Here is a 22,664-nt window from a genome sequence, read left to right on the forward strand (position 1 = left end):
CCTACAATCTGAACTTCTGTGGTTTGCTTATTCCGTTAAGATAAATCTCGAACCTTACATCTAAGGACTTTGCTATGGGTGTAATTTTTTTTCACCATTCGTAGGAAAAATTTCACGACTCTTTACACATTGGGAATATCAATCTGTCTCTTGGGTGTAATCAAATAAATTAAAGTAGATTCAACCGTGCAGGATTTGACATTGCAATATTGCTCCTAGTAGTCACCTTTACATAAACATTGTACACCATTTTTTAAGGAAACCCCTTCGGTATCCAGATCGTGTCCTTTTTGCTGATGTCCAACAAGTTTTTAAACAAGGGCATTTCCAACTATAAGCATTTTGTTCCCTTGTTTCATGCTGTAACAACGTGAACGGAAAATGTTATTATTTCAAACAAAATTGATGAGCGTACGATGTTTCAAAAACCACTTTTAGCATAGTAATACATATGTACATATATGTCTCAACACGCAACAGGAGTTGGCCTCATCAATGAAACAACCAAATAATTGACGAATAATTTAACATCCTTCACATGAATGAATTACTGAACAACATAACAATCTTTCAACAGATGACTCTTCCCAGGTACAACAGTTAATCCGAATCACATGAAATTACAATCAGAACGACCAGACAGCAGGCTTCCTTTTCTTCCCATCTGCTGTATTGAACTACTGTGATGGTGGTACCAAACAATCATAGATCTGCAGTATGGATCATGTTGCTCAATAATCGTCATCTTTTCACAAATTTGTGAGTGGCTGACGTTTATAATGTTCACGGATGTACAAGGCTAAAATGGTTGAATTGTTGACAGTAACTTATTGGTCAGCGATCCATCTTTTGGTCAGTGATCTTCTGGCAGGGTCTTCTATGTACCTTTTTATTTCCCCAAAGGCCTATGCATCATCTCTAGCTGCAGAAGCTGTAGGTTTTTTATTCCTTGTAATTTTGCTTGCTGGAAAGTGAAGCCTTGCATACAGTGGTCTTGGTGCTCTAGATATTCTATCAAAACCTCTCACGCACACAAATCCTGCACATGTTCGGAAGAAATAATAAACATCTACTTCCTCAGTGAAAGCGTTACTGGCATTGTGCAAATAAAACTAAAACATCAATAGCATTAGACACTTTTGGGAGTAGGTTCCTTCAATTATTATCATGGATAAAAAAAAAGTGAAGGTTTCACCAATTATCATCATGCATAAATAAGGCCATTTACACCAACATATTTTGTTTACCTCCAATACAAAAATCATCCACGACAAATATTTCCCATTTTTTTGCAAAGATACATATATTCTTTTGTGAGTACTTCAAGCCTCTGTCCATTAATATTCATCTGTTTGGTGTGAACCTTTCAAAATATTTATATTTGTTGCATAAAATCAAGAAACAAGTGACCATGCCTTTTTAAATGGAGGAATTAGTTTTGATCACATCCCTCCCTATTATGCATGACAAGTATCATGCGACAGCATATTTTAAGCCAATTTGCAGCAGCAGAGTATGCAACCCAGCCACTTCAACACTGAAGTACAAATGGAAATATGACCAGTTTGCGATATTAATAACTACCAAAATAGGAAAGATACATAAGGCTTCTGCCTTTGGATATCACAAACAGTAACTAAAGCAATAAGAAGATTACCTCTCCAAAAGCAATGCTGTATGTCTTCAGTTGTTAAACCTGCAAAAGGATCATGTAAAGCATAATCAGCCACATATGTGGTAATCCAATTATTAGCACTAGCCTTTTTTCTATTTGTCTAGTATATGATAATCTGCAAAAGGTAATTGCTTAATTATTTATGCAGAGCTCATAAAATTCAACACCCCGGCATCAACACGCCAAATGCCTTCCCAGTTCCCATGCTGTTCGCATAGTTAGCCAATTTTCAGATAAACTTAAGGTTTTAAAGATTTTATCTACAATTGCGAAGTGACTCCATTTGTATTCATTTCATGAACTCATAGAGCCCATCTCTCTCCTTTCTTTTGACCAAAATATTTAGGTTTTGCATCTAACATCTCTGCCTAATATCTCGACATTTGCATTCATCATGAATGCCAAAAAGCTTACTACTAAGAAGAAACCGGTTAGTGGTGATGGCTCGTTCACTTTGGAGTCGAAAGAACGATCTGAAGTGCTACCAACAGCTGACATTCAGATGACATTGTTCATCACCCAGTACATGTATCTAGACGCCTTTTAAGAGTAGATACATCCATATTTGGGCAAATTTGAGACAAGAATTTAGGATCGGAGGGAGTAAATTTGAAGGCACTGGAAGTGGACATGGATCGAGAGCAGGGGAGAAATCAAATCCCAAAAGAAGGGAGGGAGTGAGGGAGAGCATAGAGAAGTTACCTGCCCTGGTACAGCCGGCGGAAGAGGAAGACAAGGGGAGGAGTAAGCGATGAACACAGCAGCAGAGCACCAGGTCAGGGGAGAGGTAGAACCATTGGAAGAGGGAGAGGGGGGGAGGGGGGTGAGTCGCAATGCTTCTGGCCGCCGGCGGCAGATGGCCAGTGGATGGTGGCGGCTGCATCTCAGGTGAGGCGGCTCGTTCGGGAGCGAGACTGAAATGGTGAGGGTTCCCTTCCCGACCGTGCCTTATCCAGCCAAAAGCCCAAAACCTAAACCTATATAGTCGATCAACTCAAACATGCGGACTAGTCCAGGACTAGTCGTATGACTCAGGGAAATAGTCGAAACGACAGTTCGAGTCGACATTGCTTTTGCGACTTGAGGAAAATGCACTCACGGTCACTGAACTTGGTTTCGATTCTCAATTTAGTCATTGTATTTTGGAAAATCAAAAGTTACAGTCTATGAACTTGACGACATATCCCACATACGGTCAGGGTACCGTATTTTGTACGTATAGGTCCGTAGCCTGTGCCAGCTCAGCTCAGATTTTTGCATTTTGCCCCCTGATTTTTTTTTAAAAATGCGCTCCGGTCCTCATGGATTATTTTTCAGGGGGCATAATGCAAAATTTTGAACTGAGCTGGGACAGGCTACGGACCCGTACGTACAAAATATGGTACCAGTGACCGTATGTCGGATATTTCGTACAGTTTACGGACTGTAACTTTCGATTTCCAAAATACAGTGACTAATTGAGAATCGAAACCGAATTCAGTGACCATGAGTGCATTTTTCTTGCGAATTATAGACTAGTCACGTCATTCTAGATTCCCATGAGATAACTTCGCAGTTGACACTAGTTATTGTAACTACCGTTAGATAGACCCTTCAAACTTATCTCATACTCCCTCCTTCCCAATTTAAGTGTCGTTTTAGCTTTTTTATTTTTTCCCAAATTAAGTGTCGTCCTGGGTTTATGATGGAAAAACTCATCGGTTTCCCAACATTAAACGAAATGCAGTGCTGGGTCCTTTGCATGCATGAAGTATGGAGTACAATAATTCGTTGGGCATGCAGCTAATTAAGGCAGTGGTGGCTGCTTTGCACGCGCGCTGAAGAAGCCAGTAGAAATGCGTGCGGAGGAGAGGAAAGGAAAACGCACTTCCCGGACAGTTATTCCAGCCACGGACTCCTGCTTTCTAGTGTTTACTGTTCCTTGGCATTAGGGTTTTTTTCTAAAACGACACTTAAATTGGGAAGGAGGAAGTATCATACATCACCAAAGGTTGTCCAACGATCAAACTAGCAGTGGGAACAAAATAATAGTCAGCGACATGAACTGGATTTATTTGTCAGGACTTAAGTTTGCCTATCTCAAACCTTATCTGTCCATCTTTATAGTTTAAGATGATAGCAGTTAGCAGCACACTGTGGTGCCTCCAAATTCTCAAATCTTGGTTCTTGTTTATTAGTGAAATACCTTTGAAGATTGTAGGAACTGAAGTTCCAAAGTAAACTGTTCTCCTAGGGAGATTCCATATCCAACTCCTTGGAACATCGATTGGGTTTCGGCTCGAGTCATGATCAGCAAATACCTGCAGTATAACCATTTGGAGTGAATTTTGATACAAGGAACATTTGATTTTATATTTACGTATCGTATCTACTTTCAGCCAATACCTCATTTACTTGGAAATACGTCCCATTAAGTGGAAAACTTCCTCTCATAGCTGTTCGGCATGGTATCTGTTGAGTTTAATCAACAAACATAGTTGGTTAGACATCACAAATTTGCAGATAATAGTACATATCGTCACTGGATAGTTTAATAATTGACATACTAAATTTTCTGTATGGTGAGTAGTCTACTCCACGGAGTAATAATACATGACCACATACCTCCCTACTGCCACATATTCAACTAAGATAAATAAAAAACTTCAATATTAATTTTGATAATACAGTATGGACGTTATGCAGAACATGAAATATTAAGGTTCGACCAAACACAGTGCAAGTAATGCCACTGTTTCTTGACTCCCAAATGGCACAATGCAAGAATCAAAGTAACAATTGGAGGAAGCAGTCATCAGTGACCTTCTCGCATACTCCAAACTCCAAAGGATCAGACCGATCAATCACACCATGCCATGCACAAACATCAATTCAAGACCCACTAGTACATCACTCCATTAGTTAAGACAGGAAGAAGGTAACACGAGCCATTTTGGCTACATTGGAACACTCATCATCTATCAGGTATTTTAAAGATCACTTCGGAACCATTTCGCAGTTTCTAGCCAATATAAACCTTTTGCCACATCAGGATAACTATCGACTACAGGAAGGCCAGATAACATAGCTTCAAGAGCATTAGTGGGGAAGATGGACATATTATGATGGGAGAACTTTTGGGATAGAAAAGTAAGGAAGCGTTTGGTTCCAAACCAATAGTATTCCTAGCCTTGCCTGGAGAGACTTAGCACGATAAGAAAACTAGCTTTGCTAGGTGAGAGGGATAGGAGCAAGAAAAACAATGCCAATATAGGAGAGCGGAATTGCCTCTCCTTTGACGGCAAGCCTTGAGCGATGCAGAAGACCCTCCCGTATTCTTTTGTCGATCCCCACCACCAAAACAAGGGCCCTGGCTCCAATGGGCTAGCTCTGGTTGTCCAGTATTTTCTGCCTCACTAAGCAAGCTTAACATGCATTGGACTTCTCAAAGGAAAAAAAACAGAGAGAATTGAGCGCATGTTGAGTTTCCTATGAAACTGGGGTATATGACTGCAATCCATAGGAATTTGACAATTCTAAACCTATGATCCAAATGACTTGAATAATTCAAAATTCCTATGAAAATCCTACAATCCAAAGAGGCCTTTAAACAACCATATAAATTCGATGAAATAGAGCAAAACTGGCCACACACCAGTTCCACTGATTTTTTGAATCCTGGATCCTGTCAGGATGCCTGGGCCTGCACTTATCAAATACGATTGCTATTGTTAGCAAATATTACATAGTAACGTACCAAAAGTGTTCCCCTAACTTTCTGAGCCTGCACTTCTCGTATACTGTTGCAACTAAAGCATGCACTGCTGTCACATAGTTTACCACTCTCATGAGAGTTGCAAGACGTCATAGGTGCATCAGCTGATTGAGCTGTTTCACCTGTTTTAGGATTCAAATGAACATCAGCAACCCTCAACCATACAGAAGTTTGAAAGCCATAACACTTCAATTATGTGCTCCTTACCTGGGGTCCATATAGAGAGTAGGTACGGGCAAGGATCATCAGGCTCTCTTTGGTCAAACTGCAGAAAATAAGGAAATATTCATCATTATATCTTATTTCATGATTAACGGTAAATTTCGAAAAGGAGTTATGAACCTACTCCTTCCAGAAGTGGATGCGAGTCTGGTAGCTCATAGCTGCAGCATGTAGATAATAGAGAGGTCAAATAGTGATTAACATTTAAAATACTGATGCTATGTGAAATTCTTTTGTACTAGCAATATAAGAAGGGACTATTATCAATGGTACTGGTTTTGTGGAAGACAGGGACATACACTTGGTGCTCTGTTCTTAGACGACTAACATTCTTGAGCCTAGGAGTTGGGATAGATGCAGCTTCTGGAGTTATCGCAACCAAGGCACTTGACATATCAGCATCTTCGATATCAATGTTATTTACTTGCATGTAGTTCTTCAGATTTTGTGCAAACTCCTCGAAATTAAGCTTAATTGTAGGAATTTCTTCAGGATCATCAAAGAACATATCCTCTATAGCACCCTCTTTTAACTCTGCAGTCTCTGGTTCTGGTTCAGGGCTTGCTGGCTCCTCAATGATTGGTTGGCGATTACCCAGAACATGGTCATGGGGATGTGCATTCCAATCAAGTTGATTTAGAGGCCTAGAACTTATATATGGCTGTTGGCAACTCTCTGCTACAATTGGGTTTCCTGATGTAACCAAACTCTTCTCTTCAGGTCCAGGAAGAGCAAGCCTAGCACTGTATAAAAACAAACTTATTACTGACGGACAGCCATCAATTAGCACTCTAATTATTCTACCGAAAGAGCTAGTAGCCATCCAATCTATTGGAATGGGATGAATTCTTCTGCCACAGCCCAAACCTTTGCAGCGAAAATATTATCAGCCAGTGCCATCTAGAAGTAGATAGTTAGATTACAATCTACAAGGGAACTATTTTAGCTACCAATTAACACACGGGAATATACACATAGACAGCAAAACAGCTCTGCCTTTCAATCTTTTATTCCGGCAAGAATTCACTTTTCAAACTGACCACTAAAACATTCTGACATACACCCTTGAACTATACATTTCACATTGCATCCCTCAACTGGTTGTGCAGATGGCTTTGGCTGACATATGTATCGCATGTTTTTTACTAATGTGGCCCCTATGTGGAGAATATTTTCTCCCCTACTAATCATGTAAAGTTGTAAACTCAGAAAATTTAGATTTATTAGGAAAAAGAAAACTCAGATTTAAAATTTCCAAGATAACCAGGGAGATTCAGAAAATGCAAAAATAATATAATCAATAAAAGACCAAATTAACCATGTATAAGAAAACAATATGTGCGTGTTACCATATGCTTTACCAATTTTTTAGCCTGATTTTTTTCATGTGTTATCTGACTTTTTTCTTCATATTTTCTATTTCGTAATGAATTGTTTGTTTCCCTGGAATTCCAGAAACAAAATCTAATTCTCATTTTTTTATCACTTTCCTATTTTTTCTAAAATTTGCGAGATTACTAAGTAGCGAGTAAAACTATCCACATAGGCTTGCGCACACGTTAGCCAAAAGCCCAAAACCACCTAGAAAACCGAGAGTTGTAAACTGAAGTTTTGCAACTTTCACAGTTACGGTAGTATTCAAACGGTTTTATAGTTTAAGGTTGTGAAGTGAACTTTTGCTAGAGCACAGGATTGAATAGCGGAGCGTGGGATGCATAGTTAATTAGTAGAATGTACATTAATTCTACATACATCTTGAGAAATTACCTTGCAAATGCACTCGCAAAATGCTTGCACTCAGCTCTCATTGGGCATGCGTTGCAATTTGGCTTACTTTTTGTACAAAACACCTAAGAAAGAAAACAAATCATTAAGACACAGTGAATCAGTTACAAGTTGCTTTATTCAATTCTCTATATCTCATGTTTACCTTTCCAAATGTTATCATTTGATAGTGAAGCTCGTACCTGCACATCGCAAATTGTCACTATATACCAGAAGATAAAGATTAAGCGACTCACGTGTTTCAAAATTGCCATAAAAAGAACTGGGTTTATAAATATTACAATGTTCGTTGATCAAGCTTGCATAATCGTGGCCAGAGGTATTTCTGTATGTTCTCCAGCATCGGATACCTTCACCAGTAGATTGTCAAACTAAGTCATCTGTGTATATGTACTAGTCAAACAAACGATAAGGATTGAGGACACTTACAGCTCCAACAGATGCAACTGAAGAGACTCGGGTAGGGGTTGAAGTGGCACCCATCCAAGCCTCACACATATCCTACCAACGTTTGTGTCCACCTTCATAATCAATTGATATAAATAAAGCTCCTAAATTGGACAAATGAATAATATTTCTTAAAAAAAATAGGAAAGGAAGAACGTACAGGGAAAGCCATATGATGGAGTGTCAAAAGACGCACACACTCTACACTTTTGAGTCCAAGACCTCTGATGCTCAAGAGGTACTCCCTGAAAGAGACACAAAAATATATGTAAGTGTCAACCATTGAACAACAAAATTTCACATGCATTTATCCCATTGCCACAATGTTTCATGATATAAAAATGGGGATGCACTTAGTGCAAACATGCATTTCAGTTCGATCATGCAAGCTTTCCACGTGAACCGTCATATAGGAGAACTGAATGAGCTACATTCATCTGAGGCCGAGGTCACATGGGTCCATAACTTTTAAAATAGCCCTCTAACATGCTCAAAACTTATTTTGACAGCTCCCACCTTCTCAAGACCCCTTCACATGATAACTTCATGTCTCCACTACTAAATGAGGCACCGACTGGCAGTAATCACTCAGAACACTATGCTAAGTGTACTAGTGACCACGATAAATAAGCTCAGGACACATGGGCATAGACCAAAGCCCATAACCACAGAGATAGAGGCATAGTAATAACTAAATATACCCACCAGTGATCACTGAATTGTAGCAACTAGCGGCTCTATTCACGAGTGGAGTGGAAAGATGAAAACTGGAAAAGTTGACATGATGAACATGATAAACCAACCAGCCCCAACAGCTTGAGCTGACCAATTTACTTCTGACCTACAGAAGCCACTTCACACATAAAATGCAGCGACATTCACTCCTATGTGGCTGATTTGCTAAACCTGCTAACCGTGTTGAGTAGTTGATACGACAAGGAGGTATATTGATCATTAAAGCCAGCTGCCATAGTTGAAACAAGAATGCAGAAAATTTATTTGTTCGTTGTATAACAGCAAAAGGGTCAAATCAACAAAAAAAACGGGTGGAAGTAACCTGATGGAACAAAACAGTATGGAAAGCAAGCCACAGAGCGCATCAACAAAAATATGTTAAATTAGCCTCATTGAACATGAACGTGTGGTAAAATGGTCACGCAATAAATAACAGACACTAAATTTCATTCAATCAGAACCACTAAAAATTTAGCAACGAAGCCCAAATAAGAAAATAGAGAGGAACAGTTTATTGAACCAACAAGTAAAATTATGTATGTTAGCTCAATATACATTTATCTAGCTTACTTTGCTTTGTCTGGATCGACATAGCGCAACCATTCAAGATCAATGCTACCATGGTCTGTCACCAATCGGTTTAGAAACGCCTACAAAAGAAATTGATAAGGATGAGTATGCATGACTAAACGATGGAAATTCCAACCAATAGGCAAATCTAGATTGAACTGAATGCATGTTTGTATAACCTTTAGTTATATCTTTAGTTATATCATACTTCATCTAATAAACTACTTTACAACATTATATCATACCTCAATAAATAAACTATACTATAACGTACTTACTTTTATCCGCTCTGCCAGCATGTTATTCATTCCTCTTTCTCTTATTGTGTCAGATATTTCCTTCACGTCTATTTGCCTTATTGTTTCCCAATCCAGTGCGTCTTTTGCATTATTAGCTCTTTCTTCATTTCCATGATTGACAAGCACTTCTTTTCGTAAAATATCCCAATCATATGCTCTCTTTTTACCAGTCCCAACTCTCGCCTTCTTTGCTTTTGATGATCCATCAGCAGGAACTTCAGGAAAAGACTTTCTAATATCTTTCAGTTTCTCTATCGAATCTAAAGCAACTCCCTGTAGGGGTTCAGAATTTGCTTTCTCGTTTTGACATAAGTTTGAAGAATAACGACTCTCATCCTTGTTTGTTGGAAGTCCAACGTTGCCATACTGTTGGCTGCATACTGACTGATGATTGTCACCTCCAATTTGGTTTGCTCTGGTAGTACATTCCTCTTGCAAATTCAGTGTATCATGCTGTTCCACAAGTGCAGCTTCAATGCCATTTCTTGAAAGATTCTTTTCATAGGACTGCTCCCTGGTAAATGACACTGTATCTGCACTTGCTGGCTGAAAATATTTGTCAATCATTGGTGAACTCAAGTCAGCTCCTGGCGTGGTGCCATAAGGGAAAGAAATTTTGTTGTGACTTAAAGACTCATCGATACAATATAAAAGGGCAGTTAAAGAATCGGTCATTTTGGTTTTATTTTCACTATCAGTTCCAGGAGAAGGCAAAGGACAATCAAATCTAGCCGGAGCTACTGTGCCACTGGAATCATCTATTCTATTAATGCCAGGGTATACTGAGTGCTCCAAATCATTCGCATATGTTATATCTGGGAGATGAGCTTGGCCGTTCTGGTGATAAGAGACAGAAGAATGAAGAGGCTGATGCTTGAGGCTGGGATTGCGTACTTCATTGAGCACTGACCTCTTGTTTGTAACTTGTATTTGAGCTCCATATTTCAATAATCCACTGTTTTCATTAGGCTTGCTCTTTAGCTCTTGCATCTTTAGAAGTTCTGTATACGTGGTTGAATTGCTTGTGCCATGGGCCATATTTCTGCCAACAAAATCTTCTACTGTAAAATTTAGTAATCTGCTAGGAAACATAGGATCAGTCACATGAAGCAGATAATCAGGAGAACTCTGAGATGAAATAGTAGAGTTTTGTGACGAAACAACATCCTCCAGTGCCCCATCGTCAACTTCAACGAAGCTTCCAGTCCCAACAGATGGTGGCTTGCTCTCAGGCAGTCTAACTGGTAGCATCCCACAAGAATTATAATAAACTCCTGCTGCACAGTCTACTCCACCTCCAGGAGAATTTCCAAACAATCCAATACTGTTACTTCCTTCCTTTTCTTCTGTTGTAACTAAGGAGCCTGTTGTGTTACTTACCTCTTCAACAAGGATATTGCCCTGCAATTTGACAGAATCACCAAACAATCCAGAACAACCACCATTCTTTTCTGACGGTGTATGAAACATCCTGTCTGAAGGTATTTTAGAGACTTCTGACTTTGCAGGAAATTTAGCAGCAAGAGCCATAAATGCTGAGCTAAAAAAAGTAGAAGACAACAGTCAAACAAACAAAATAACCACAGAATGCTACTCACAGACAGTTTTTAATTCAAATAAGGCTGTCAGCTTTATTTCACCTGGAAAGATGATCTGAAACATTCTGAGTAAGAAAAACCCCGACTACTGAATCCACAACTGATCCTTTCCATGGAGAGAAACGGCGATCTCCTGCAAACAGATAGGGGTCATCCAAGAATTAAAGGTGGCTTTCTGCAAATCCTGAAACACACACCACATCTTCGAACACAGTGCAACGCAACAGAGTAAATTATTGAAGATGTGTGTTCTAACATGAACCCAGAAGTTATAACATGAAAACATATCAGATTTCAGGATCCTATACATGGACTTCTAACTATATATAAATAGCATATAAAAGGGCCTGTCAGGAGTACAGCTTTGAAATAGTAGCAATACCTTGAACTAGATGCATGCGAGCAATGAATGAGTCGACACGTCCTTGGAATATTTTTCTTTCTTCATCTAGCCATTTCTCTTTATCCTTATCCATCTCTTCAGAACCATCCACCATATCTGGCTCCATTAATAACTTCCACATTAAAGCAGTTACGGGATCAAGGCTCACTTTGGCCCGAGCACGTTTTCTTTTCACTTTTCCCTCATACGGAACAACTGCACCAACTTCTCCTTTGTATGGGACAAGAGCACTATGCAGCTCAACTGCCCCAGTGTCATCTGATTTGTTTATGTCTAAGACTTTTATCTTTTGAATTATAAGATCCAAAGGATCTGCCAGGGATTCTATGTTTCTGAGAAAGCTTTCTCCACTTCTTTCCGTATTAACCCCTTTGGGAGCAAGAGACTCTCTCACATGAGGTCCGGAAACAAAAGAAATATCCCCAATTTGTAATGGATCGGTATGGCTAGACTTGAGTTCTGTACCAAGCAACTTTTCCTTCCTTGGACGACCCCTAGGTTTTGGCTTCACGCCAGGTTTTATCTCTTTCCTGGGGCGTCCTACTTTTCGCTTCTCACTGGGTTTAGCTGCAGTGGTTTCTCCACAAACCTCCACTTGATAACTCTCGGTGCTGAGAACATCAGTGCATGGTGATGGGTTCATTGGACTGATAAGAGGCCTAATTACTTCTCCAGAAAGTTGGGGACTATTTTTTTTTGCAGTATCATTACTGGTTGACTGGGTTGTTGGAGGCACAGAGAACCTAGATCTTTCCCCGTTGACTCTTCTGCCAAGCTCGTCAGAAGGATCAACGCACACAATATTTCGAGTATCCTTCTGAAGGGAAGTGCTTTGCTTATGCAGTTCAGCTGGCAAATCTGACCCTTTAACTGTGTTTCCTTCCAAAGGCTGAAGTTGATGGCTTTCAATTCTTGGTATATAGTTTTGGCTTTGCAGGCTGTTTGGATTACTAGGCAACTGTGTAAATTCCTCTGTCCCGAACCTGAAATGTCTGCCGGATGCTTCAGCAGAATCCATGTATGTCGTGCCATGCATAGCAGGTCTGTGGTCCTGTCGGACCATTTCCGGCCTTTTAACCATATCGTTTCCTGAAGCTCCAAACCTGATAATTCCTTGAGAAGCTCGTAATTTCTCACGGGCTATTAATCTTTGAGCATCAGCTAAGGTAAACACATTAGAGTTGATTGCTGAAACCACATTTGTATTCCGATTATTCGACAAATACCCAGATGGGGCGGAAAAATTGGCCACATCTACATTCAGACAGTTACTCTGATTATCCATTCTCATTCTTTTGTAAGTTGCAGGAAAATATGACCCCTGAGAGGTTGCAGCATGGGAAGCACCTACAGATGCCCGTCCATTCCTTTGATGGTCGAACTTTACACCTAATGAAATATGAGCACCACCCGAAGCATTATGTTCACCTCTGTTATCCAGTGCGGAGTCACGAGGACCATGAAGCCCAAATGCACCACCTGTTGGCCTGTAAGAACTGGCAGTAAACTTTACATAGTCATTTATTGTAGCAAGCTCATTCAAATTTTCCATCACAGGAGGTGAGATGGGATTTTGTGTCGATCTGTAACCATAGAACATTGGATTATTTACCCCTGCTTCTCTTGAACAAACATTACTGTTTGAATTTTCCCTCATTGCAACCCCTTCAGAACACTGAGCATGTGTAATTGGATTTTCTGGCACTCTATGACAATTAAGCATCTGTCTGGCCATTTTTGTTTCTTTTACGGACGCTTGAGAAGATGAAAGAAAGTAATCGGTGCAATCAGTTGACATGCCCTGCATTAGACCGATTGATCTGTTGAGATCAGGTAAGTTCTTATCTGGCATGCCAGAACAGAGCTCTAGCAAAGAACCTGTTCGTAATGTTTCCATTATTCCAGACTGGAAAAATTCTGTAGGCCTGTCAACAAAATTAGCATACTCATTCTGTATCTGATTTGTAGAACTATTGAGGTCAAGTGATACTCCTTTTAGCATATTATCTGCAGGCAATAACTGTGCATTAGCCATCTGCTTGGCTGAACTGTAAAGTGCTTCTGTCATATTATTATTATCTGCAGGCAATAGATGCACATCAGCCATCTGATTGGCTGAACTGTATATTGAGCTGGTGGGCGTATAACCCAGATGACATGCCAACTGGCTTTGAACATTTCCTTGACTGGTAGAAGATATGGATGGTTGATAATCCTTGAGATTAGTAGATACCACCTGAGCTTGGGATCCAGGATGTGGGTTCTCCTGGGGAACTGCCCCATTGAAGTTCAAACATCGCATGGCTGGTTTCAGCTTAGCACTGCAGTGTGAATTCGCAGCCTGTTCAGGGGGAGGTTGGCCTGCTGGCGTATTCTTACGGACATACTTTCTTTTACCAGATGGTCTTTCCTCTTTTTCCTTGGAAGGCTTTGGTGTTGCAGACTTAGGAGTCTTCGACGGTTTCAATACCTTTGGCCTGTGTTTTTTCCTCTTAGTCTTCGGTGGTGGCGTCTTGTTCAAGTCAATACCATCAGTAAGTCCAGCGCCATTTTCAGTTTCTTTGATTGCCCCAGCATCATTTCTAATGACTTCAATATGCCCAGCACCATCCCTAATGTCAAATGAATGAGTGGACTCTTTCTCCAAAAGTGCAACTGCACTATTTCTAACCTGTGTCTCTATCGAAGTGTCCAACTGAGACGACACCATACTTGAGAAATATAGATCGGCCGTGTTCTGTGATTGAGGCAGCCATTGTCCAAAATCCTGCATATTTCCTCTGTCTACTTCATCTCCCTGGTAGACACAACTAGCCTGCGTGCCATATGTTGGATCAGGCAGGGCCCCCTATTTGGTCTCCCAATCTCCACCAGCAAAATATCAAGGCACACTGCATCAACCCCAAACATACAAAGCAAATGAAGCAACTTTCAGATATACATAACCAACACAGTATGTTTAGCTAAAATCTACTAATATAAAAGGAAATGAGCCAATTCAGTGGCCAACATGAAACTCCTTGGACACTTATCAAGACAAAAAAAAAAGCAGAAATGAAGTATGGAGTAGCACAATCATACTCGTTTTTTTCGGGGGGTTTTTTTTGTTAAGGTACACATGAAAAGTTCATCAGCATCTTGTGTGGTGTGCGTACTCCACTTAGACTCTCTAAAAATCACACTGCCTGATTTGTCCTTTTGTGGAAAAGCATTGGTGTACTCAAACTGCCATCGTGCAAAAAAATAAGAAGAATGGGACCCCATGTGCCCCTGAATGGCTGGCTAAATCACTTGTCTCCTTAAACCCATGTAAGCAACAATTTCCAAATCCACGTAAACAAGAGAAAAAGTTGTTTCACGAGCACTCGTCACAGCAGCACTTTCCGACTGCTCCCTGCCTGGCAGTTTTGGCCATTGCCCACCCCTGAAATTCAACTTTTTAACCCTGTGAACACAACTCCCAAGCCCAATTAACAAAAAAACTAACTTTTTTTGTGGGTTAAAAAAAACTAACTTACACGTTATTGAACTAGACAAATGATTCGCAAGCATTTAACTTTGAACTTAAACAATACAAACCTTCTATCTCACAAACATCCAAGTTTCAATCCCTGAATCACAACTCTCACTCCAACGAATTTGACATTTCAGAGCACGGGCGGAGGACCCAGTAGGGCAAGGTAGGGCGCCCTGCCTTGATTTTTGCCTCAGTTACGGATTGGGGAAGATAATGAAACGGGGAGCTAAAGGGCGGAATCCGTTCGTGGGGTGATGGGAGGAGAAACGGTCGGGAGCGAGAGAATCGAAGGGGAGATCAACCTGCGGTGGAGGCGCTCGCGCGAGGAAGAAGACGATGGGCGCTCGGCAGCGGGATGGGTGGCGGCGCTCGGCCGAGAAGGAAGAAGATCCGGGCAGCGAGGGGGCTGGGTCGCTCGGCAGAGGGAGCGAGGGGTACAGTTAGCCAACTACCGAGGCCGAGGGGTGCCAGGTAGCAAAGGAGCTCGCTTACATGGAAGTAAATTATATTTGCAGTTTAGTTCACAACATCAACGTGTTCAAAAAAGCATCGCTTCAGCCTTTGTTTAGCCCGCAAAAACTTTTATAGGTGCGAAAATGTTTTGTTTTGGTTCTGTTTGGTTGGGTTTAAAACCGTTTTTGACTTTTGACTTTTAAGCCACAAAAGCATCTCATTGGATGATTTCGGCTTTGGTTTTGACATTTGACTTGATATTTGTATATGATGTTATAAGCAAGAAGTCAAAGTCAAAAGCACCTAAATAAGAAAAACATCTAAATAAGTGATTTGTGTCTTATAAGTCAAAAGAAAAAAAAAACAGTTTTAAGCCCAACGAAATAGGTCCTTAAGCCATACGCGGCTACTTAAGCACCGACAAGGCTCATTAGCACAATTCTCTGCCACAGGGGCGGCTTCTCTCTCCCGCCTGATTCCCTTTAAGGATTCTTCCAATTTTTCCAATTCGCTTTTTCCTCCAAGGATCCTGCCAGTTTTCCCTGGGCGAGCAACAAAATCCCGCCAATTTCTCCAATTCCCTAGGATTTCCCTAATGATCCCGCCAATTTCTCTTGTGCGAGCAATAGTGTCTCTCAAATTCTCCAATTCCCCTTGATTTTCTCCAAGAATCCCGCCGCTTCTCAAAAACAAAGTCTGTACGGAACGCTTAAGCTTCTTCCTCTCAGCAATCCCTTACCGCTTGTTTAGCGCTTTTTTGAACCATGGTTCACAAACTTGTAAAACGCAAGAACAACGTATTAAACTGGGATTAGTGATATTGTTTAAGAATACATGATAGATGAAAAAGATAAACTCGTGTTAGATACCGTAACTGTTGCATCAAATTGTTGGCTATTCAGATTAATTCTAAGACAAATTATTAAATCTTTGTTAGATGTACAATTGTTTGGGCCTTTAAAATTTGTATCTGCGTCTGTGTATAAAATAAATCTGCAAACTTTCAACTAATTTAACTCTGGATCAATAGAGACAGCGATGGCGATGAGTTGTCAAGCTACGCATTTGGACTGGGTCCGAGAAAGACGTCGTAGGAGACCGTACAAGTCAATTGTCGCGTACTTCGATGGCGACGCCCGCATGAGGCGGTGCATGTGCGTTCCCACGTGCCTTTGCGCAATCGACGGTGATATGGCCGACAAAGACCGGCTCTTCAGGAAATGCAACTTCCCGCACTCTTAGTTATTTTGTCTATCTAGTGTTGATGTCCATGTACGATTAATCATTGATGTCTTAACTGTCATTCCTTTACTCATATTTCTTGCGTTCTAAACTTCCTGGATACACGTTTGAACTTCTTTTTTACAAATTATGAACTTTCTGACAGAGGTTGGGATTGGGATTGCAAGGAACGCTCTGAATTTCCCTCGATACACGAGTGAACTTCCGTTTTATGTACGGTGAACTTCCTGACGGTTTCTGAACTTCCGCCACCTGTAATTTTTGCCCGCATCAGAGAAGAAGGAGGTCTACGGGCGTGAGCGTCCTGAACTTCCATTGATACGCGAGTGAACTTCTGTTTTATAGACTGTGAATTTCCTGACGGTCTCTGAATCTCTGTCGACTGTAATATTTGCCCGCTCCGGAGAAGAAGGAGGTATCCGGACGTGAATGTACTGAACTTTCCTAGATACACAAGTGAACTTCCTTTTTTTATAGACTGTGAACTTCCTGGCGGTGTCTGAATCTCCGTCGCTTGTATCTTTGCTCGCGCCGGAGAAGAAAGACGTCTACGGGCGTGAACGTTTTGAACTTCCCTAAATACTGTGAACTTTCTGGCGGTCTCTGAACCTCCGCCGCTTGTATCTTCCTCATTTATAACCTATTAATTTCCTGATGGCCTCGAACAGCGGACGGTAATTTGAATCTGATCTTAAACCGTAAGGAATTAGCAAAAACTTTATAAACGAAAACGTTGTGCCTAGTTCTACAACGCCATATCATATGCATTATTCCGACTAGTGGTTCAAAATATATCGTAGAAATACCGTCCATTGTTTTTTGTTTGGTCGTATTCCAACGGATGGTAATTTGAAATCTGCTCTTAAACCGTAAAGAATTAGCAAAACCTTTATAAATGAAAAGGTTGAGCCTAGTTCATAGCTTTCGAACGCCGTATCATTTGCATCATTCTGACTAGCGGTTCAAAATATATCATAGAAATATCATTCGTTGATTGCCTCCGCCGCCTCTCGCTTGCCTGCCTCGGAGAAGAAGGTCCTCTCGCCCGCGACGGGAGATAGTTCGTCGATTCCGTCGCGGGCTCCCTCGCGTCGGCCTCCGCCGCCGCTCACTCGCCCGCGCCGAGTTCGGGAGTGACTCCCTCCGTCCCGAAATAAGTGATGTGGATTTGTATAGACGTCACTTATTTACGGACGGAGGGAGTAGCATATATAATTGACCAAAACTCTTAGAAAAAAATGATCTGGGAATGTTTTCAAAAGATTCTGAGAAACTTTTCAATATAGGGTTTTCAAAAACTCAAAAACAACAGAGATACTCCACCCGGGTCGCCATCGCCATTAACCGCTCCAAGGAGGACGCAGACAAGAAGGCCAAGTGGTAGAGGGAGACCGAGATGCAGGTATTCCGACAAGGAGTAGGCGGCGGCTACGAGAAGCCCGTTTGTCCAAGGAGCAAATTTTGTTTTAGGGATATTATCTATGCGTTTCGACAAGTGAATTGTTATGTGTTGTTATTTTCAAATTTGCGTACGGAAAATGGTACTCCCTTCGGCCGTAATTACTTGTCACAGATTTAGTAAATCTGTGCCCGAATTATTTGTACAAGTAATTCGTCCGGAGGGAGTACCAAAATTTTGTATTCAAGTAAATCAAATACTTTCTCCAGTTCATAGTAAATGTATCAGATTTAGTACAACTTTGAGCTAAATCTCAAACACTTATTATGGATCGGAGTGAATACTTGGTTTTTGGATAAGTGTTGCTCTCCCCTAGAGGCCTAGAGTTGGGTTTGTGGTGAGAGAGACGTGCGAAAGTAAACCAAATAGTTTCTCTAATTCATAATAAATGTACTCCCTCCGGCCGAAATTTAGATTTAGTATAGTTGTACTAAATCTCTATTACTATAAAAAGAAAAGTCCATTTTAAACACTGAACTTGTAGAACTTGTCTGAATCAAACTGTAACCTTCTAATCCTAGGTTTCGGCCCCTAACCTATCTAATCCCGACCAAGTAAAACCTTAGCCTGAAAATACCCGTTTGGCTCGGACGGGATAATGATGTGTCATGGGATTTTGTGAGAAGCACTCCATGTGGGTCCCAGGTCGCTATATCAATGATTTAGCTGCGGTAGGGGTGGTTATTCAGTGGTAGAGATGGTTCAATTTTGGCTCTGAAAGGTTTCGGTTTTGAATTTGCAATTGTATATCAAGTACTTCGATTCAGTGGCACAAGCACGACGTGCCCTCCTCGTCGTCGACCCTCTTAATGAGCTGTCGCCTTCCATTTTAGCCAGTTGAGAATGAACCCTAGTTGCGGGTGGGGGAATGAAAGGTGAGTGGGAAAAGAAAGAACAGCGCCAAAGTGGAGATTATCCAGCGTGGCATCGCCTGGCCTTTTTTTTAACCGTCCTGTGCCACGTATGCAAAACTGTTGGCGAAAACAGCTCGATTTGGCCCAAGGGGGTAATTTTCCTGGTATTTTATAGTTGGGGGGATTAAGTGCCCGGTTTTATAGTTGAGAGGGTGAAGTAGCCGGTTTATGATAGTTCAAGGGTTATGTGGACTTAGGCCACTCTCAATGCATGGTGTCTTAACGCGTTATCTTAGGTGATGATGATTCATAAGAGACAACCTTCACAATGCACGGTCTCTTAGTTGTTGTATCTTAAAATGTTTGTATTAATTAAATTATGAGCAATACTTGAATTTGATCAGACTAATTTATGTTTTTACCTATGTCCAGATGAAAGAGTGGTATCTCTAGTAGGAGATCATAACACTCTCTTTCATTTTTAATTAACATGCCATGTTAGCAAAACGTCTAACTGATCGAGGCCCTCACAGATCACTCGACCAACTGCTCCAGCATCCCCATGAGATCTGGCGTGCCCCTCTTCCCGCTCCACCTCCAACCACGTTCCCTCCCCACACGGTCGCGTCGGCGATCTGCAATGTGCACGCTGGCGCCAATTGAGACGGTGATGGGGAGGAAATCGGACTTGCAGCCGTGGGGCTCAGCCAGAGTGCTGCAAGAGACCAACGCTGAACTCGTGAAGGATCATGATGAATAGGTATGGAGGGGAACGAGTTCGCGGGGCGGCCGAAGGAGAGGAGTGACAGCGGTGGCCCTCTCGGGCCCCGGTCCCATGGCTTTAGATCCGCACTCCATCAAGCACGTCCTCGAGGAGACCATCTTCGAGGTGCTGCCGTACACACTGAACAAGGAAGGAAGCGGGAGCCGGGGAAGGAGGTGAGAAGGTGTCGCAGCAGGGAGAAATGGATGCATGGGAAAGAGAAGTACAGTATGCGATTTGGTGTTACAGGCGTCAGATCCAGACATCTAGGAGGTAGGAGGATTAATTAGAGGATCCATATCAGTTAGACGTTTTTGCCCATCAACTTCTCAGTTTTGGCCCAGATCCAAGTTTTTATTTTTTTGCACATATGGGCTGAGGGGCTTTGCTAGCCCCGCCGGGCCTTAACGGCCCCGGGCCGGCCAGGCTTGGTGCCGCACCTGGGCTTGGAGTAGGAGATTTCGGGCCGGCCTGGCCTGGCCCCTCTGTTGCCGGGCTTCACCGGGTCATACCCAGGCCAGGCCCGTTTATCTCGAGCCGGTCCTGTGTGGGACCGGGCCATCCCGTTGGCCCCCTATACACCAGATTAAAGAGGGGGAGAAACGGAGAACCACAATTCACCTCCAACAATCAGATTCATATATCTCTAAATCAATCGAGGTAGAAACTTATATTTGGTGGCAGCTCAAGTAGATATTTAGAAGCTTGAATGCTTGATTGTTATTGTGTTGCTTGATGTTTGGTTCCGAAAAAAATAGAATTTTGATTGGTGAGATAAGGAGCTTGAGTTTTAAGTTAATTGTCAATTGGTTTTAGACTTTTATGGTTCTTCGTCTCTCTGCCTATCAAATTTTCTTGTTTACAAGGAACGTATATTCTAAGATGAGATGCCATCATGTAGAAACAAGAAGGATGCTTAACAGATTTATATAAAAAACCGATAGCGAGCATGGTCAGAATTACAGAGATCTAGCTCGTGAATACATGTTTGAGGAAATATGTAGGGAATTCTTTAGCAGAACAGGTGTAAGATAAAATCAGGATTTAGAAGGGAGCAAATGGGAGCATCTGTTTAAAGTGGATAACCTGAGTTGACATGCTCGTTTGAGGATTTAATTCAGAACAAACAATACTGTATCATGTTCTACCATAGTATATCAATTAATTGGTGTTAGCAGAAATCGATTTCGCAGGATTCAAAGGACTGTATAAGAATTGCCTGCCAAAATAGTTCCATCTCAAAGCAGAGAGAAGAAAATTTAAGTTACCAAGAAAATGAGTGGAAAAGAATAATAAGAAAATGAGGAGGAATGTACCTCCAATTAAAAGACAGCCAAGATCCATAGTTTAGGATACACTTGAAGTGCACAACCACTAATCAATTTTTGGGCATTGCTGTTTCTTTTGCTCTCTCCATCTCTGGTAGGTTATTAAAAACTACTAACTTTTGTACTTGTTCATTTGTTGTTAGATGTTATAATAATTTTGCTCTATGCTAGGATGATATACTTTGAGCTCTTTATGCCTAGTATTGAACGAATTGACAAGTTGACGAAGCTTAGTACATTGGTTCGAGATGGCATGCAAACATTTGATAATCAAGGGTTGGAATTCGATCTCGATTCTCTTTTGGTCGGAAGTGCTGAATTTGTGAAAGGAATATCCTACTTTTTTTACTGTTTGACTCCATGGTAATGATCTGTGGTTTTTAAGCAGAAATATTTAAGTTTGATGCTCATATCGAACAAGAATTTCTAGAAGCAGTTTTGTTTTTATGTAATACATATGAATCAAATTCCCTCATTCCCTTCGCATCATTCTTAAATATTTTGTTACCCCCATTTTTGTTTTCCGTAGAAATTCCGCTGCAATGCACGGGCACCTTGCTAGTTTGTACTAAATCATAGACACTTGTTAGAGCAACTATAGCAGTTACCGAAAAGAGCCGGCCCGAACTAGTTTTGCGGATTTGGGCAAAAAAAGGGCCAGACCAGCTACCGTAAAGCGGTTCGGAAAAAAAGTTCGGGATCCGAAAAGGCACCTCAACCTCAAGTATATCTACGGCTCGGAGGGAGCTTTTCGGATCCAAAACCGAATCCCCTCCGCTGCCGTGCCACCCAAATCTGCCGCCGCACAACCCACACCGCCGTCGGGGCCACCATCTCCGGCGACCCCGGCTCTGCCAAGACTCCTCCGCCCACTCAGCTGCCTCTCCCCGTGGAAACTCTAGTGCGGCGGAGATGATTCCGCACCCCGACGGCGACGAATCACCGTGGGACATCACTTCATCTGAAGATGAAGGAGAACTCGATCTGGACGAGGACCAGGCCATCAAGCGGGCCAAGGAGGCGTCCTGGTTGACCCTGTCGCAGGACGACGCTCGTGGGTACACGAAGGAGCAGGCCAGGGTGGAGATGGCCGTCCACCGCTCGCTAATCGTCGCCCTCGAGGACGACGAAGAGGAGGTCAACGAGGCCCTCACAAGGTCGGAGAAGACGGCGACAAAAGATGAGTTGTGCCGCCAAGAGGAGTTCACCATCGACTTGTGCAAGGCCATCCGCCACTGCATGAGCGAAAGGTAAAGGGTCCAGCGTCGGCGACGAATTTCCTCCCCTAGAGTTGTTTACTCCCTCTTTGATTTAGGATGGGAGGGAATACTGTGGAGCGAATACTTGTTTTTGTTTTTGATAGGTGTTGAGTTTGTGGCGAGAGAGACGTGGGAAAACGATCTGGTCCCTAAACCCCGAGATCAACCACCCCGCAGGTGCTAAGGGTTTAAGTCTGAATCGAAGGTCGGCGTGCCCCCTCCCCAACCCCGACCCCGCTGCGTTTTGGCGGCGGCGGCACATCCCCCGTCCCCCCGTCCTTCCCAGTTGATGCTCCCCGCC

General features: G+C 41.9%; 1 protein-coding gene across 4 annotated transcripts; it reads right to left on the minus strand.

Moving 5' to 3' along the window:
- Nucleotides 1–419: 419 nt before the first annotated feature.
- LOC100841571 lies at nt 420–15,483 on the minus strand. 4 transcript variants are annotated; one of them, XM_003577092.4, is made up of 18 exons: nt 15,308–15,482; nt 11,468–14,379; nt 11,128–11,218; nt 9,467–11,027; nt 9,189–9,268; nt 8,044–8,128; nt 7,866–7,957; nt 7,718–7,786; nt 7,582–7,618; nt 7,419–7,501; nt 5,951–6,394; nt 5,776–5,812; nt 5,637–5,694; nt 5,412–5,551; nt 4,061–4,126; nt 3,861–3,975; nt 1,658–1,696; nt 420–1,039 (listed from the first exon to the last, which is right to left on the minus strand). In XM_003577092.4, exons 2-18 carry the CDS (start codon nt 14,259–14,261, stop codon nt 906–908), a joined length of 5,925 nt encoding a protein of 1,974 aa, XP_003577140.1. In that variant the 5' UTR covers nt 14,262–14,379; nt 15,308–15,482; the 3' UTR covers nt 420–905. The 4 variants fall into 4 exon arrangements, 3 of the variants coding, with proteins under 3 accessions (XP_003577140.1, XP_014758215.1, XP_024310980.1); XM_014902729.2 differs by lacking the exon at nt 15,308–15,482 and adding an exon at nt 15,068–15,252; XM_024455212.1 differs by lacking the exon at nt 5,951–6,394.
- Between the last annotated feature and the right edge of the window lie 7,181 nt (nt 15,484–22,664).

This window comes from Brachypodium distachyon, chromosome 4 (assembly GCF_000005505.3).
Source record: "Brachypodium distachyon strain Bd21 chromosome 4, Brachypodium_distachyon_v3.0, whole genome shotgun sequence".
NCBI classification, from domain to species: Eukaryota; Viridiplantae; Streptophyta; class Magnoliopsida; order Poales; family Poaceae; genus Brachypodium; species Brachypodium distachyon.